Source organism: Juglans microcarpa x Juglans regia, chromosome 8D (genome assembly GCF_004785595.1).
Source record: "Juglans microcarpa x Juglans regia isolate MS1-56 chromosome 8D, Jm3101_v1.0, whole genome shotgun sequence".
Lineage (NCBI taxonomy): Eukaryota > Viridiplantae > Streptophyta > Magnoliopsida > Fagales > Juglandaceae > Juglans > Juglans microcarpa x Juglans regia.
This window is the reverse complement of record NC_054608.1, coordinates 31,728,346-31,747,688: the sequence shown is the minus strand read 5'-3', so window position 1 is coordinate 31,747,688 and position 19,343 is coordinate 31,728,346. Positions and strand designations below refer to the sequence as shown.

General features: G+C 37.5%; 2 protein-coding genes across 2 annotated transcripts; one reads left to right on the top strand and one right to left on the bottom strand.

Moving 5' to 3' along the window:
- Positions 1–379: 379 nt before the first annotated feature.
- Positions 380–733, top strand: LOC121242425 (uncharacterized mitochondrial protein AtMg00820-like). Its single transcript, XM_041140287.1, has one exon. It carries the CDS (start codon positions 380–382, stop codon positions 731–733), a length of 354 nt encoding a protein of 117 aa, XP_040996221.1.
- A 2,187-nt stretch (positions 734–2,920) lies between these two features.
- Positions 2,921–4,194, bottom strand: LOC121242424 (tropinone reductase-like 1). The gene is made up of 2 exons (XM_041140285.1): positions 4,111–4,194; positions 2,921–3,728 (listed from the first exon to the last, which is right to left on the bottom strand). The coding sequence occupies exons 1-2, from the start codon at positions 4,143–4,145 to the stop codon at positions 2,921–2,923; spliced, it is 843 nt and encodes a 280-aa protein (XP_040996219.1). The 5' UTR covers positions 4,146–4,194.
- Positions 4,195–19,343: the final 15,149 nt, after the last annotated feature.

Here is a 19,343-nt window from a genome sequence, read left to right as displayed (position 1 = left end):
TCCTTTCTCACCAACTCCTCTCACAAATTCTGATCACCTCATTACTTAAGAACTATCGCCTCCTTCCTCTTATTTTTCACCCATTAATTCTGAACCTGAATAAACTTTCTCTGTTGTCGCTGCCTAAGACAGCAGTCCATTCCATCTCAAAAGGTTAGAACGTGAGAGACATATTTCTTCCTATCTCCTGGACTATCATTGCTTTCTTGCCTCTCAAACTTTTAGTCATGGTCTTTCCCCCACTTCTTACCCCCTTCAAAACCACATTTCATATGATCATCTATCCTCAAATCACAAAGCATATAACTTGTCTCTTTCTCTCACACGTGAACCTAAGTCTTATGAAGACGTTGTGATTTATGGCCCATGGAGGGATGCCATGCAATCTGAAATTGACGCCCTTGAGGCCAATCGTACTTGGTCCATCACTCCTTTGCCTAGTGACAAGAAAGATGTGGGTTGCAAATATGTGTATAAAGTTAAGTTGAAATTAGATGGCACCCTTGACAAGAATAAAACATGCTTGGTAGCAAAGGGGTACACCCAAAGGGAAGGTTTTGACTACCAAGAGACCTTTATTCCAGTGGCCAATATGACAATAGTTCGGCTCTTCCTTGCTTTGGCAGCAATCAATAATTGGCATCTAGTCCAACTTGATGTACACAATGCTTTCCTTCATGGCGATTTGGATGAAGAGATTTACATGGATTTACCACCAAGTTATATGGTCTAGTGGGAGTCTTCTACAAAGGGAAGGTTAGTTTGTAGATTACACAAGTCTCTCTATGGTTTGAAACAAGTCTATAGACAATGGAATTCGAAATTTACTGCTTCTTTGCTGTCTATTGGTTTTCATCCATCAAAATCTGATTATTCATTGTTCACTAAGACTGATCAGCAAGGTTTCATAACTCTCTTAGTCTACGTTGATGATCTAATTGTGGGAAGTAGCAATTTGAATGCCATTGAATCTGTTAAAAGTTTTTTGCACACTCAGTTCAAGATTAAGGATTTAGGCCCTTTGAAACTTTTCTTGGGAGTAGAAGTTGCAAGAACAACAGCTGGCCTTCATATTTGTCAAAGAAAATACACTCTTGAGATCTTAGAAGAGGCTGGGTTACTTGATCGTAAACCCATCAATACCCCGATTAAGTCAAATCACAGATTATCACACTCCATTACTGATATGCTAACAGATATTACTTCTTATTGAAGATTGATTGGCAGGCTCATTTATCTGACTATCACACGGCTAGATATCACCTATGTTGTCAGTGTACTTAGTCAATTCATGGATAAACCAGCTCAAATTCATCTCCTCTATGCTTACAAAATTGTAAGGCATTTGAAAGGCTCAATTGGTCAGGGACTCTTCTTCTCTTCCAACTCTTCTTTGCATCTTAAAGCATATAGCGATTCAGATTGGGCAGCATGCCCTAAAACTAAAAGGTCTGTCACTGGGTTTTGTATTTTTCTTGGAGATTCATTGGTGAGCTAGAAATCGAAGAAACAACCAACTGTATCTCAGTCATCTGCTGAAGTAGAATACCGAGCCTTAGCTTTTACATGATGTGAGATAGTTTGGTTGATCACTCTCTTGAAAGACTTCAACATAGAGCACAAGCAACCTGCCCTACTCTATTGTGATAACCAAGCTGCAATTCATTTGACTAAGAATCCTATTTTTCACAAGAGAACAAAGCACATAGAGTTGGATTGCCACTTTGTTCAAGAAAAAGCGGCTGCTGGGGTGGTTGTTCCTATATATGTTTGTTCAAAGTTTCAATTAGTAGATATTTTTACTGAGGCACTGTCAACTACAAGTTTTTACTTTTTATTGTCCAAGATGCAAGGCACTTTGAATATATATGCTCATCTTGAGGTGGAGTCTCAAAAGGTCCAGAAAGAAATCAAGATGTCCATCTCAGCCCCATCGCATAGCCCTGCAGCTTTAGCACAGGATAGCAAAAATTATGACAACAGCAAGGGAATTGGCAAGGACGTGTGAAGCATATTCTCTGCAACTCGGCAACTCCACTACAACGCTATTAGTTAGGATTTTATTTCTTCCTTTCCACTGCACAGAGTCTATACATGTATTCCCCTCTCAGAGTTGTACAATGTAGCTGTAGGTTTGTTAGCCATTCTTTTATTTCATTGGTTGAGCTTTTTGGATAAGTTGTATCGCACAACTATTTACAGAATTTAAGAAATGAAATAAAATAGAATTTCTTCAAGTCATTCCTCTTTTCATCTTTTTCAACAAATATCTTTCCATCCTAATCCAAATCTGTTTATTTTTTGTTTTATCTTCTTTATTAAAATATATAGATTAATTAAGAGTAAAACTTTGAGCCCATTCAGTACGTGTCTCTATCGCTCAACAGACATGTCGACAATTTTTCACATTTTAAAGTATAGTACTCATAGTTATTTTACTGTTTCCACCGGCGTATCAAGTTTAAAAAAGAGAAGAAGAAGAAATGCTACTATGCCACCACATTATTTATACCACCCACTTTGTCTCATTGACGTGGCATCATAATGTGATGCCACGTGGCTTACCAAAAAAATAAAGAAAATAAGAAACACATGAAACATAAAAGAGTAGAATCAATTTAAGATTTTAATTTTTTCTCTTTCTGTGTTTTCGGACGCCATTTTTTTAAAATATATATTTAGTAAGCCACATAGCACCAGACTTCAAGAAAATTAAGTGAGTGGTATAAATTAAGCAACACAGTAACATTAGTCATAGAAGAAAACTATGAAGTCTTTGATCGGCCTTCCAATACATCAATTTAATTACAAAATCAAGAGAGGAGAATCCGTAGTACTTATAATTAAAGACAGATCGCAAACGACATTAAACCTAATTGAAAATGCAACATATGACATTATTTAATTTACTTAAAAGTATTTAGGACGCTGTCTTGTTGTCGTGGGGTGAGCCTAAAAGGTTCCTCATGCTAGGATTCACCACAGAATACCCTCCATCCACCAAGAGATTGAGCCCACTTATATAATTTGCATCTTCACTAACCAAGTAGAGTGCTGCCTTTGCTACATCTATTGCCTTGAGAATATGTCCTTTTAAATTACCAATTTCATGCACTGCCATTTCGGTTTTTGCTGCCTCTTCTGCACTTAGTGGTACCATTCCACTACCAATCACAACAGCATAAGGCGACACGCAATTAACCCTTATCCCATATTGGCCAAGCTCGGCTGCCAAGTTCCTAGCCAGCCCCAAAACTCCACTTTTCGAGGCAGCATAAGCATGAGATGAAAGCCCTGCAATCGATGCAGAAGCACTGCTTGTAAATAGTATGCAACCCTTGCGCTGTGGTATCATGACTCTTGCGGCATGTTTGGCTCCCAAGAAAGCGCCAACCAAGTTTACTCCAAGAACTCGTTCTATATCTGTTTTAGTGCTGTCCAGAATTCTCATATAGGGACTGTCGACGATGCCTGCGTTGCTGTACATTATATCAAGCTGTCCGTGCTTGGCTATGGTGGTGTCAATAAGATTGCAGACATCATCTTCATTGGAGACATCGCAATGGATGTAGCTAACCTTTTCTCCAAACTTTTCTGCAATGGCTTGACCTAGGTTGTCTTGTACATCTGCAATAACAACGTTGGCTCCATGTTCGTGGAACAGATGCACTGTACTTGCTCCAATCCCGCTTGCTCCACCTGTAATAATTGCCACTCTGCCTTCTAGCCTGAATATGGATAATTATTGAACATGAGCTAGCTAGCAACAGACCATGTCTTTTGGAATTAAAATTTTCATCCCAAAAGAATGGCTTTTTAGGAGAAAACCAGAGCGTCTCAAGGTCATCCCGATATCAGTATCCCAAAAAGTATTTTGAGATAAAAATAACAATTTCATCTAAAAAAATATTTTTTGGGACGAACATTTTGATGGATCATTCGATCACACATGATTTGTCGTTGTTGTTATTAATTTGTACTATGATCAATACGTACGAATAAGTAAAAAGCAACAAATATAGATTAGGTTTAATTTTCAAGAACAGCAAATTGATAATTTTCTTTTCTTCCTGCTAATAGAAACAAGAAAAATGGTGCTAATTAGGTTACCGTCTGCTGGGAGGTACTGATGAAACAGAATTCATCTTTTCCTAACTCAACAGGGAAGCCAGCTCGAGTCTTGTTCGATCTCTTGAGCTCTTCCCACGTTGCTGCTTTGCTATTTATAAAGGCCAGAAACTGTACCCAGATCATACCGTCCATGAGCTCAATGCTAATAACCCAGTAAAGACCTTAACAAACAATTAAGTTTGTTGTCGTTGCATGTTTGTCGAGATTATAATCATGCATGTCACAATCGACAAGTAGTTGGGCATATTGTTGGTGTTAATTAAACAAGAAATTGCCACGTATCCACGGCGTCTATATATATATATATATATATATATATATATTTTGGCCATATCCCACAAAATTATTATTATAATTATTATTATATTATCACAATGTCTTCTGATCATTTGTTTTCTTATTATCAAGCGGATCATGTCTCCAATTGAAATTTTTGCTGAATATTGATTTTGGAGGATAGAACCATTCAACCATTACGTGATCAGGGATCAGAAACTCTCTTAAATTTTTGAACAGTAATCCAACTAATTAATTCAGCATAATATATATACAGTTGCCGATTTCAGGAGATAAAATTAATGAGCTCTGAAAGAGAATATATATATATATATATACATATTCATACATATAAATATATGGATATACATGCGTATCGACCAAAGACTGGTTCCAATGCAAAATTGTATTAATCAGAGTGATTTGACCCAAAAGAGGCGCCGAGTTGCTGGCTGCATGTGTTTGAGAACACAACTAGTACTATTTATAAATTCTTTTATTATTATTTACAGATGATTTGAAATACTCTTAACATCCAAATGTAGCTTAATGTGCTCGAGGAAAAAGCCAAAAGCTGCGTGGGTTTGAAGTCGATCTATGTTTAAAGAATTCAATAAAACCTCTCATGCAAGTCTCGGCTTGCATAAATAACATATTAATGGCAAAAATGCTAATTGTCGCTTATAAGTATCAATATTTGAACGGGGCTATAGCAAGAGCCAAATTATTTTCCTCAGAGACAGAGCACTATATAAGAGGTGCGAGATCCACCTGTTCAACAGTAGAATCATTAGAAAGATAGTTTTGAAAATAATTTAAAGCTTCTTGATGGACCTGTTCCGACGAGTTCAAAATGACTCCATTCTTTAGCCGCATGTTCTGAATGACTTTATTTTTTCTCCGTTGGTTAACAACTGCCTGGAAGAATTTTCCATTCTAGTCACCCTCTAAAAGCCACCTCTTTTTTGCTAATTGAGAGAGTCTGGATTCTTCACGTTGTTCCCATGTATCCAGTTCAAGTTTAGTCACCAAGAAATCACATTCAACCTCATTATCATAGCCACCTTGTAACTCTCTAAGACCTCCAATCTCTCTTCTAATTCTTTAGTGGTCTGCCCCACATGGCTAAATACCTGTTTGTTCCAAGCTTGTAGCGCAAGCTTTGTTTTTTTCAACTTTTCTGCCAACCTTACAAGACCCACAGACGTAGTAGGTTTCTTCCATACTTCTTCCACACATTGCAAAAAATCTGCATGAGATACCCACATATTTTGAGAGCGAAAAGAATGCGGGCCATAGCTTACCACTGGTTTTTGGGAATGAATGAGCATAGGACAATGATTCGATGTCTTCTGTTGAAGATATTCAAAGAACGCTGAATGAAACCTATTTGCAAAATGGGTGCTAATCAGTGCTCTATCCAACCTTGCTTAGCTTCGAGTCTGTCCCTCGTTGCCATTACACCACGACAATCAGCATCCCACAACCTGAAAGTCCACTAAACCACACTGGTCAATACAATTATTAAAATCAGCCATAGAAGTTAGCGGCCTTCGATGACCACCCACTCTTTCACTATCTTCTCGAATAATATTGAAATCCCCTACCACAAGCTAAGGTGATCCATTGGCATCAACCATCTCTAAAGATTACCAAAGCACTCTACGTTCCATGCTATTACACTTCGCGTAGATAAAAGAGATGAGTATCTTCTCTTCACGAAACTAAAACCACCCAGAGAGTAATTGATTAGTCATAGACAACACCTCCCACTCACAGTCGTCACTCCAGAAAATCCATATTTTACCATCAACTTCTGCATTAGAACAAAAATTCGGTAAACCCATCATACAAGCCAAGCGATTCATTTTATCTACCTCAACAAAAGGTTTCAAAATCCAGACAATAAACACACCATACTTTCTCACTAAACTTTTTAAACGATTCCGGGAACTACCTAATCCTCTCAAATTCCACACCAAAATTTTATCAATCATAAATTGAGTTTAGAGGGTTGAGATAAAACCTGTTGTGATAGTCTCACTACAGTTTTCTTTGCCTCAGTCATGCGGCTGGGTTGGCTACTCTCAGGATCAGAATTGTACATCTTTTGTCGACCCAGTGCACCAGGAACACCATCATCCTCAGGATCTGAAAGTGATGTTGTTTGTTCCTCCTCCACAATAACAACATTGTCAAATGGCCTTTGGTTCTGCATTCCAATTCAAGTATTTTGGAGACCAAATTTGTGTGACCCCCCTTGAGAAAACCTCTGCTCGGACCCTCTCCCATACCCAAAACCTCAACAGTAGGACTTCTGACGTTAACATGCACTGCATGATTCCCTCCCTTTCTTCCATGCGTAATAACTAAAAGAGAGCTCACATGGACCAGACGGGTTTGGCTCCGATTTCTATTTAAGTTGCTGGGATTTTATCAAATAGGATGTTGTTGAGGCAGCTAAGGAGTTCTTTTCGGGTTCTTCTTTAAGATTTTACATGGCATCTTATCTGGTGTTGATTCCGAAGGTAGAGGATCCCAAGAGTTTTGAAAAATTTCATCCTATCAACCTTTGTTCAGTTGCGTATAAGATTTTTTCTAAGGTTCTTGTGCAAAGGATGAAACCTTATTTATCTCAGTTGATTTCTCATGAACAAGGAGCATTTATTCTGGGCTGCAGCATCTTTGAAAACATCACTTTGGCTCCAAAATTGGTTCACTCTCTAAATAAGAAAACAAAGGGTGGTAACATTATGGTGAAGATTGATATGGCCAAAGCCTATGATCGCGTAAATTGGCAATTTTTGTTGAATGTGTTAACCTCTTTTGGCTTTTCTCATCAGGTTTGTAATCTTGTAAGGGAGTGTGTTCAATCCCCTTGGTTCTCCATTATGATGAATGGGATTTTCAAGGGTTTCTTTCAACCGGCTCGGGGTCTAAGATAAGGTGATCCGTTTTCATCATATTTATTTATTATTATGGAGGAGGTGTTGTCAAGATTACTTTGCAAGAATTTTGAAGAGGGTCGAATTGGTTGTTTTTCACATCCTGTGGGTGCACCTCTTGTCACACATTTACTGTATGCGGCTGATCTTTTAGCTTTTGTAAATGGTGGCAAGCGATCGTTTAACAGTCTTTTAAAAACCTTGGAGGTTTATGAAAAGTGGTCTGTGCAATTAATCAATAACGAAAAATCGGCTTTCTTTTTCTCAAAGACCATTAATTCTACGCGGCGTCACAATCTCATGAGATCAACAGGTTTTGTGGAAGGAAAGTTCCCGCTCACATACTTGGGGTCCCTCTAGTTGAAGGACGTCTTACATCAAGAGACTTGGAACCACTCATTGAGAAGATTCGAAGGAAAGTAGCTGGCTGGAAATTACATTTACTTTCTCAAGGTGGTAGGCTTACCCTCATGAAACATGTTTTTATCATGTATGTGCCTATGAAGGTTTTCAAAAAACTCAACTATTTGATCTCTACGTTTTTATGGGGAGAATTGAATGGGAAGCCGAGGATGAAATGGTGCGCTTGGGATCGAATATGCAAACCTTACAAGGAAGGGGGACTTGGTATGAGAAACTTCCATGATGTGTAGAAGTCCCTTTACATGAAATTTGCATGGAGATTGTTAACAGTTGATAATCTATGGACCAAGTTTTTCCGAGCGAAATATGTGAAACACGGACACATTTATCTTGCTGAGGCTAGAAGCAATTATTCCCGATTCTGGAAGTCCATTATGAAGGTTTTTCTTGAGGTCATAGAGAATGTCATAGTGAAGGTGAGAGAGGGCAACTCTTCATTCTGGTTTGATCGTTGGTTGGGAAGTGGGCTGTTGTGTGACAGTAGGGATGCTGGGCAGACTAAGATTAAAATAAAAGAGGTATGGGTTGATGGAACTTGGGATGAGAACCGGCTTTTGGGACAAGTCGGTTTAGAAAAAACAGAGGAGATTATGCACGGTATTGTTGCTGGTAAGGTGGGCAATGATATTACCGTATGGAAATATGCAGCTTAGGGGCAATTTACATTGACCTCAGCGTGGGAGCTAATTCGTGTTAGAGGAACGGACCAGCTGGGCATGGATTGGATTTGGCATCACTTTCTTCCAAAGAAAATTTTTGTGTGCATGTGGAAAGCCAGATTCAATGGGCTAGCGTTGGACTCTCAAGTCCAATCTCTTGGAATACTGTTGGCCTCTCGGTGTAACTACTGCACTCAAGGCTACTCAGAAGATTTAAAACATGTATTTTGCACTAGGAGTATTGCTCAAACGTATGGAAGACAGCAGCCATTACACTGGGACTTAACCATGTTCCTGGTATGTCATGGTGGGCAACGGTGATGCAGTGGTTTAGTGCATCAAAGAAGTCGAGTCACAGGGGGATTCTTCTCAGCGTTATTCCATCTATTATTACTTGGCATCTCTGGATGCGTAGATGCAAGGCTCGAATGGAAAACTCATTTGAATCGGCATCAGGTGTTTAGTTGGAAGTTAAAGTTCGGATACGGAAGATTTCATCTATTATGGTGAAACAATGGCCTATTTCTGCTAGAGATGAGGGCTATCCTTCGAGCTCTTAAAGTTCCATATGTTGATCATGCAAGGCCTGTTCTGAAACTAGTCTATTGAAGGAATCTGGCTGATGGGTGGATTAAGTTGAATGTAGATGGGTGTTGCCGGGGCAACCCGAGTATTTGTGGTGGAGGAAGGGTCATTCGCGATGAGAGAGGTAATTTCAAAGGTGCGTTCTCTTCTTATTTTGGTCATGGTACTAATAATGAAACTGAATTAAGGGCATTAATAGCTGGTATATCTTTATGTAAAGATTTGGGTTTTAATCAGATAATTATTGAGAGTAACTCCAAGTTGATCGTTAATTGGTTGAGTAGTCGAAAGTGCACGGCGTGGTATCTTTGGGATTATTGGGATGATCTGTTGATTTTGTTAAGAGATGTGCATTTCAACATTAATCATCAATTTGGCGAAAGGAATAATGTGGTGGATTTCCTCGCTCGTAGGGGCGAGGAAGGTTACAATAACACTTTCTCAGATTTTATTGCTTTGCCACTTAAGTTGAAAGGCATGCTCAGGTTGGATAAAGCGGGATTGCCGCATGTTAGATTGTAACGTTTGTTTATTTGGTTTATTTGGGTTTTTGTTTAGGTTGGTTGTGTTGTTGTTTTGATTTTCCGATGTAAAAGGTTTTCCCACCATAAGTAAGGCTTTTTTTTTAATAAAGCACCAGAGGTGCCGCCCTTCTTTTGGCCAAAACAAAAGTATCAACATTTGAACATTAATGTGAGTATTGTAAGATAGGGAGATCACGACAGGCTGCGAGATCGAGGTGTCGAGGTGTGCATTCTGTGTATTTCAAATTAGTTTGCAATTTTTTTAAAAAAGCAAAAAGTAATTTTATTTTTAATAAATAATTAAAATTATTCCTACGCAAATTTATATGATGGGGATAAATATAAAAGACTAAAACAAAGATTGTAGAGAATAATATTGTATTTCTTAACAAATTGTTTACAATATGTGTGAGTAATTATATACAGAGTATGCTAGCAAAATGAATCCCATGATTTGTGAGAATATTAATTTTACAAAGTTGACTTTCCATTTATGCATGTATAGATAGGTTGTATGGAATATGCATGATTATCTAATGTGGCTGGAGTTAGGGATCTTGCTAAAGTTATGGGATATTTACGTCCTTGTGCTGCAGTCATGGGATCTATGCTACCATCCCTCCCTCAAGCTCATGAAGAGGGCACAAATCAAGATCTTGTCACGCTAAGGAAGTAACCGAGTTGAGGAGAGAGCCTTGGTGAAAATGTCAGCTAGTTGAGCATGAGTGGAGATGTGCTTGATAATAACATCTTTACGGAGCACCTTCTCACAATTGAAGTTATAATCCACTTCAATGTGGTTCGTGCGAGCATGTAACACGGGATTAGAAGCAAGAGAGAGAAAGAGCTCAGGAGTTATCACTCCAACTAGTAGAAGGCGAGTTGATGGGGATGCGAAAGTCATGAAGTAAGATCCGAATCCAATAAAGCTCAGTAGTGAGAAGAGCAATGGATCGGTATCTGGATTCTGTTTTGGAGTGAGAAACAATAGATTGATTGTTAGCACTCCATGATATTAAGTAAGGACCAAGGAACACAACGTAACATGTAGTCAAGTGATAATGATCAATACTCCCTACCTAGTCAACATTACAGAACCCAATTAAGTGTAAAGAGCCAGAACCAAGGTAGAGACCATGATGGAGGGTGCCTTGAAGCATCTAAGCAAGTGTTTGGCAGTGGACCAGTGGGTGGTTAAGGGCTTGTGCATAAACTGGAAAATATGGTTCACAGCGAAGGCTATGTCAAGTCGAGGCAAGGTATAATACTGCAGTGCACCCACAACTTGGCGATAGGAGGTGGGATCTTCAAGAGGTTCACCAATAGAGCTAGTTAGCTTGTCACTAGAGGAGAGTGGAGTTGGGCATAGTTTTGCTCCTGGCATCTTGGATCGATGAAGTAATCCAATTATATACCTTGTTTTAGATAAGAATAAACCTTAGGAGACCCGTGAGACTTGTATGCCAAGGAAATAATGAATGGGACCTAAATCCTTGAGTGCAAATTCAGCTTGTAAAGAGGTGATGACCTAATTGATAAAGGAAGCTTGAGTACATGTTACAGTAATATCATCAACATATATAAGGAGGTAGACATGAATAGTTCCATGATGATATGTCAATAAAGAGTAGTCCACTTGGGACTCCAAGAACCCGAGATGAAGAAGCCAACTGAAGAGCTTGGTAAACCAAGCTCTTGGGGCTTGTTTGAGGCCATATATGGCCTTTTAAATATGACAGACATGGTCTGGAAAGGAGGGGTGTTTGAAACCCATAGGTTGTTCATGTAAACATTTTCTTGAAGGGTGCCATGCAAGAAGGCATTGGACACATCAAGCTTAAATTTCCCAACCAAAATGCATTGCAAGACAGTGAACAACTTGAATGGTGGAAGGGTTGATTACAGGGCTAAAGGTCTCGGTATAATCAATCCCATCTTTCTATTAAAACCCTTTAGCAACCAGCCTAGCCTTAAACCTTTCCACGGTCCCATCGACTCTATGTTTGAGTTTGAATATCCATTTATTCTTGATCACATTTTTGTCCCGAGGTCTAGGACATAGTTTCCAAGTGTGATTAGTTTGCAAAGCTCAAAATTCTTCTTAAATTGCCCTCAACCATTCTTGGTGCTTTGCTGCTTGGGAGAAGGAGTGAGGTTCCAAGGGTGGAGTAGAAACATTATAGACTTGCAAGGGATGATTAGTGGAATAATAGACATGATAATCAAGGAGAAGCTTAGGTTGTCTAGACCCAGCCCTAGTTATGGTAAGCATGGGGTGAAGAATTGGAGGAGGAGCAGGTGGGGAAGGGTTAGTAGGTGGGTTTAAAGTACTGGAAGGAATAGGTGAGCAAGTAGGAGGGGAATACCATGGGAGTCTAGAAAGTGGCAAAATTGTTTGGACAAACTCTCCTCCACCATCACTTTGAAATGATTTGATCTTAGCGGACAGACAATTTTCAGCCAAGCATTTGAATTTGACAAAACAAGTGAAGGTGTCAAATTTGTGGTGCATGGGATACATCCAAGAGAATCGAGTATGGTCATAAATAAAAATTACATAATACTTGTAATCACTCAAAGAAGTAACAAGGGATGTTCATAAATCAGAATATATCAATTCAAGAGGGGCAGTAGATACACAATCTGAAGAATTGAAAGGAAGCCTTTTACTCTTGGCTGTTTGATAGGGTTCACAAACTGAACCAAATCTATTTTTCCTTTTATCGGAAGACTGAACTTATTCTTCAAAATGTTCAGTACATTGGCAGATGGATGACCTAATCGAAAGTGTCATAAAGAAGAAGAAGTAGAAATTCTTGAAGTGACGCTATAAGCTCGAGCTTTATTGGAAGATTCTGGGAACTGATTGGATAAAGAACATATTTACTTGGTCCTTGTAGAATAATCTGGCCCGAAATGTTATCCTTCAGAACAAAGGATTTGGAAGTCAACATAAATCAACAATTATTTTTAGAACAAAATCTTTGGATAGATAAGAGATTGGCAGCAACAAATGGAAAAGAAAAAGAAGTAGAACTAGTAAGAGTTCTTGACAAACTAGAACCAATTCTCACTGTTATATCGTTTCCACCTTGATAAGTTTCATGAAGCACCAAGTTTTGCATGTCTATAGTTATTTGAGTGTTGGCTCCACTGCCAACCAACCAAGTTTGATCTCCTTGTTTAAAATTGGATTAAGTGGCCATGGCAGCAAGTTGGGATGGGGGATGCCGACCTTGGTAGGAGTAGTCCATTCTATGAAAGCAATCTAAGGCTTGGTGTTCATTGTTGCCACAAGTTTGGCAAGGTGCTTGGTTGGTGTTAGATGAGTAACTACTAGAATTGGAGGAAGGACAAGAAGCAGAATTTGTGGAGGGTGCAGAAGCAGGTCTTCCCTTAGAGGACTGTTGGGAGGAGTTGCCCTTTGAAGGCCATTGAGAAAATTTCTTATTTTTAAAACCACCGGGTTTTTGCTTGTTGGTATACAAAACAAAGGAGTCATTCGCAGACTCAGAAGAGGAACGAGAATGGGAAAGGAGCAGTTCATGGTTCAGTAATTCCAATTAAAAATCACTGAAAGAAAAATGAACTTCTCTAACTGCAAAAGAATAAGAAGTGACAAAGGAATGAAAAATGGGGTTGAGTCCATTGAAGATGTAAGATATAAGATCTAGCTTCATCATCAACAAGTTTAGCAACAATAGCCAACTGATCCGAGAGGATCTTGGCAGATTGCAGGTAGTCAATGCATGTTAGAGAGCTTTGTCTAAGGGTCTGCAATTGCCTCTTGAGATGACTGATTTTGGATTCGGACTGAGAGGTGAAACGAAAATCTAGATGATCCCATACTTGTATAGCTATATCAAGTCTAACACTAAAGAAAAGACACTATCGGTTAAAGTAGAATTGAACCAACGTAATAAATATTGATCATTTTTGTGCCAGGGGCTAAACTTAGGAGTGACAAGAGTAGTTTGTTGTCCTTGTTCATTAAGTACAAATGAAGGAGTTCAAGGTTCCGAGCATGAATGATTCCCATAAGATCATGGCTACAGAGGATAGGCAAAAATTGAGAAACCCATAGGAGGTAATTTGAGGCATCAAGTTTAACAGATATCAAATGAGTGATGTTGGGAGCAATGAAGGACATGCAAATGGGATCAATAGGGTGCGAAGAAGCTGAAGAAACTGAAGGAGAAACAGAGGCCATAAGGATCGAATAGAGGTGTTTTACTAGAAGCTAACTGATACCATATAAGAGATTAAAACAAAGATTGCAGAGAATAATGTTGTATTTCTTAACAAATTGTTTACAAGATGTTTGAGTAATTATATACAGAGTATGCTAGCAAAATGAATCCCATGATTTGTGGGAATATTAATTTTACAAAGTCGACTTTCCATTTATGCATGTATAGACTGGCTGTATGGAATCTACAGGATTATCTAATATGGCTGAAGTTAGGGATCCTGCTGAAGTTCTGGGATATTTACGTCCTTGTGCTGAAGACATGGGATCTATGTTAACAGTAAACTTGGTGCTTTGAAGGTGCCGCGACTACAAATCCTAGCCAGATGTGGTAAAAACTCTTGTTTTTCTTATATAAATTTCTCTATTTACCAGGTCAAAGCAACGTGCAAAGCAAGTTTGCCTGGTTAGGTCAAACAATTGTTTTACAAAAATAATATTTTTTTTACAAAACTTGTAAAAATAGTTGATGGCATATATAGCTTAGAAGACATTGCTTCAACTTTTATACAAGTAATATAATTAATAGAATATTACAAATGAACTTTAACAAACAAATTAACTACTACTATCAGTACTTTAAGAAGATGATTGAGTTTGCATCATCAAGATGATGATATTTAATGGCGTCTTTTGGGCCAAATGGGATTTATTTCCCCTTTTGTCTATATATTTTGGCTTTGTATTATATTTTGTTGGATAACTGTATAACCTCTTTGAGGATATTTCACTGTTGTGGTTCTGTTTATAAAATTATGGTACTTATGATTACTAAGTTGTGAAATTTATTTTCTTATTTTAATGTGTTTTGTTTTTTTTATTGGACCGATTGGGCTTGTTTTAGTGTGTTTTATTCTCTTTTGGGCCCAGCTCATTCGGATTTGAAGCCAAGCCCATAGCTTGCAGTACAGTCCTGTCTTTCTCTCTAAACGGTGTCGTTTTGGCCATAGCCCTTAGGGCTTTATTTCTTTTCCTCTTGCGCGCTGTCCGTTGCTTTTTCTTCTTCCTCTTCGGTTTCATCTTTCTTCTGAAATCCTGATCCTCATCTTCTTCGACTTTGACAACATTAAAATAAGAAGCTTCTCCATGGTGGATTGTACCTACCTTCGACCCACAAAGCTTTTCCAGTATCTTTGTGCTTAAAATTTGGATATTTTGGATTTTTCTTGTTCTTCCTATTATCCCACCAATCAACTGGATTAGCAAAGAAGGCTTGCCATAATTCTTCAATAGAACCAACATTGCTTGCAGCATTATTTCCAAACTTTTTCCCTGCAATCACATAATTAGATTCACAATCATTCAAAGGGAAAGATGAGAGGCTCCTTTCAAGTTTATCCAGGAGGTGAGGGAGGACTTCTTGGTGGCGAGGCGGGTCCAGGCGAGGGCTTTGCCAGAGGGTAAGTGCTTGATCTCGACTTGGGTGCCGAAGATGCCTATGAGGTGCACCGTGTTACTGTGCTCCTTACTCCATGGGATCTCCAACGACCATGGGAACGCCACCTGGGTGCTGTAATTGTACTGCTACTGGTCATGGTAATCCATCGAGCATCCAATTGGTGGATGAATATGGGAGCAAAGAGGGTACACTGAGGTTGGCAAATTGGGTTTTCGATATTATGCAAACAAAGATCCTTGTAGCTGCCGTTCTAGTGGTCGTGGATGAATATGATAATGGTGTAACTGGGGATAGTAGCGTTTGGTTCAACTCCATTTTTTGTAATCCGAAAGTCTATATCTATATCTATCTATCTTTGTGAGAAATTTTGCTTTCTATCTCTTATCACTATGGTCTTCTCCATGAGACCGCGCACCGAGGACGTGCGTGCAAGTGTGGTGACGATGGTGGGATTTTTAAGTGAAGAACTGCTGGGTCAGAAGTTAACGGGAAAAACAACAGAGGTTAATGGAAAACAAGAAAATTTAATAGAAAAATAAGAAAATTTACTATAGCAATTAGATAGCCACTTATTATAATAGAGTAGATATTATGGAGTTTTGTATATATTCCCATCATATATGAATACACACCCAAGTTGTTTGATTAATGCCAAAACTATTAGAGTTTTATTAAAACTCAATGTCTCGCACACCTATATCTCTATGAGTTTATATTAGTTCAAATATATTTCTTAATTAATGAGTTATAGTGAGACAAAAATACCTCTAGATTTCATGATGGCTAAAAGCCTATTTAAGTATTAAGAGGCGTAAGAGTTCTCACCCACAATATAATTGTAACTCTAGCCATCGAGAGATACTCATAGATAAAATTGTTAGGGTGATCATTCTTTTATAGTCAGGTCAGATTCTCTTTCATATGACAATGGAGAGATGTGCATTTTCTAATTGTTATTATTTAACATCGTGAATCATAGAAAATTAAAGATCACAATATTATTGTTTCATGTTAAAATATTATTTAACAAAAGAGTTACTTTTATAACCGGTCCATCTGTTTTTCCCCAACCAACAGCCCTCTAATGGGTGACTTCCATATAGCCAACTCACTTTAAGTATCATGTGCCCCCACTGCAATGTATCACACACGCATTCTCTTCTTCTCTGCCCATTCTCTCCCACAGAAACCTTCAATCCAGGGTATTATAGTTCTCCGTTCTCACCCATGATGAAGGCCATCTCCGCCACGAAGACGACCCTAACATCAGAATGCAATGAAAACAAAAATGATACATAAGAGAGGATTTTCTTTTTCTGGTTCTTATGTCATCAGCACTTTCATTATGCTTTCATAGTGTATACCTTAAGATTTCTGGTTTGCTTTCTTGTAGCTTCATTAACGTCAACTAAAGAGTGGGTTTGCTTGAAAATCTGTAGTGAAATGGTGTTGAGGGTAAAATCAAGCGAGGGGATGAGGAGATCTGCAAGGGTGAGCAAAGTTAGAGAGGGAAGGAGACCCAAGTTGGTAAAGAAGTCCAACTCAAAACAAAAGAAGAAAAAAAAATAAATTTGATGATAAGCCAAAAAAATTGCCAACTTTTCTTCTACTTCTTGTATGTGCCCTGTTTTATTTACAAGTAATTGGTATGTGGTTTTAGTGCTTGAATCAGTTAGACAAGATTAGACACTAGTACGCTATGCAAAAATTTAATCAGGTTTAGGTGTGTTGTAGTTTTGATTGTGGTTTTGTGGGCGACGGAGATGGTGGGTAACGGATGGTGCGAAATTTTAATGGCAGGTTTGTGGGCAACGGAAGTTTTGGGCGATAGAGATGATGGGCAACAGATAGTGCGAAATTAATGGTGGGCGAAGGACTTGTGGCAACAGAACTGATGCACGACGGAACTGGTGTCGTGCAGTGGTGCAAAGCAATGGAGATGGTGCGAATCAACAGTCTGAAATTCTGAGGGGGGCTTTTGGCCAACAGCTTCTCATTTCATTTCTATTCTAGTTTTGAGAGTTTACCATATAGTGTGATGAGACTATTGTAATTTCTGTAGAATTGCTGACATGGTGTAATATTAGTAGAGGCTGTTAAAACCACTCCTTCAGATGGACCGCTTCAAAGCGGATCTCTTAACAAAAAGTACATGCCAATACTAGGATTCCCACATTATACTTGGATTAGCAAAGCACTTACGTTCCATCTCTTCTCTGTTTTTTCTTTCTTTCTTTCCATTGCGTTAACTCAAATATGATACATCAAAAAGGCTCTTTGTTTGGGTGGAAAATACACAAATAAAAAACAAAAAAAAAAAAAAAAAAAAAAAAAAAAGGCTCCAAAAAACCGAATACCGGAGAGTTTCAGATCATTTTGAATGGCTCGAATCATATTGAATGGCTCCACTATATCAATAGTGGTACGTAGTCCCTGGTAGGTAGGCACTGTGAGGACAAGAAAAGGACGAGAATAAGAAAAAAAATATTTTTTTAAAAAAACCAAGCGATTCTTTTTCTTCATAAATTATATATTATATATATTTGACATTTAAGCCCGTTTTGTATTCGTAAGCCATCTCAACTCACCTCACTACTATTTATTATTATTCATCAATTTTAACTCAAAAATCTCACTACTATTCACAATCCATCTCATTACTATTCACAACTCATCTCTACTCATCTCAACTCATCTTCGAATCCAAACAATACCTTATTCTTTCTCCAAAAATAATAGGGTGAATAAAGCTAGTTTACCACTTCAAATTGACCGCCTCATTTGACTGCTCAATGAAATTATTATTATTATTATTATTATTATTTTACTTAATGATAAAAAGAATTGATTTTAAGTGTATTAATTTTTTTTTTATTTTTTAAAAATATTTAAATATATTAAAAAAATATGAATAGAAAAATAAAAAATAAAAAGTTTCTTTTGCAACTATCGGTCAAGTAGAGTGGACTGACTCTAATAGAGTAGAAACTGAAATTGTGGTTCAAACCTTCTAATAATTAATTTACTAATAAATAATTTATTTATATTATTGCAAGAAAATGAGATGACATTGAGATTAGTTTGTTATTATTCATGAGTAAATTAATAGATATATGCCTCTAAATAATAACTTTCCTTTTCTTCTTGTGGCCTTAATCCCATTACTTGTAACTTATATAGATGGGCTCACCTTACCTATATGGGGTAGGGGTGGCAATATGTGACATGATCTATCATGAATCAATATGAACATGACACGAAATTAATAGATTTGAATTTGATGTTAACGGGTTCGGGTCAAAATGGATTGACATGTTAAGACACAATTTATAAACAGGTCAACCTGCTTAACACGAAATCAACTCATTTTTACCTGTTTAGAATTTATTTCAAAATTAAAATTTTATTATTGTTAAGTTGTAATATTGGTATTTCTCAGTATGCTTATGTTTTTATTATTTTTATAGTTGAGATTGTAATTTTAGATCTATGCTCATAATTGTTATTGTATGATTTGTAATATTGGTTTTGTTATATGTTAAAATTTGAAATATATTTTTTAAGATATTGTGGTTATTAATAAATATAGATTTTAACTTTTATGTAAAATTATGTTAATCGGGTCAAATGAGTTATGCGTTTTAGCTCAACCCATTTACAAGAAACAAATTGCCGGGTTTAAATGAGCCACGTCGTGTTAATATATTTCTATCTAATTAATTATTAGACAGGTCAAAACGAATGAAACGACACGATCCGTCCCGTTATCTAAATGAATTGAGTTGGGATTTGAAAGTTTGATACATTTAGCTTAACGGGTTGAGTTCGTGTTGGCCTATATACTCAAATGTTCATGACTTGACACGACTCAAAGACACGATTTGACACCTCTAAATTATGGGGATCCCCATATAATTTAAGATTTTGTTGCACCTAGGTAATTGTGAACTTTGTAAATCATTACTAAAGCATATAGAAGGAGAAAAATACTTTAACTACAAAGTGATTACACAAAAGTAATTAATACCACAAACTGATGTGGCTTGATGTAATTTGTCAGATTGTAAAGTTACTTTTATTATAAAACAGATATGACAAATTATATGAAATCACATCAGTTTGTAAGATTACTTAATTTGTATAATCCTCTTG

Excerpts from the sequence above, each read along its gene's own strand:
- LOC121242425 (XM_041140287.1), top strand. The coding sequence starts at position 380 with ATGCAATCTGAAATTGACGCCCTTGAGGCCAATCGTACTTGGTCCATC.
- LOC121242424 (XM_041140285.1), bottom strand. The coding sequence starts at position 4,145 with ATGAATTCTGTTTCATCAGTACCTCCCAGCAGACG. Across the intron at positions 3,729-4,110 it reads TCAGTACCTCCCAGCAGACG|GCTAGAAGGCAGAGTGGCAA; the intron begins GTAACCTAATTA and ends ATCCATATTCAG.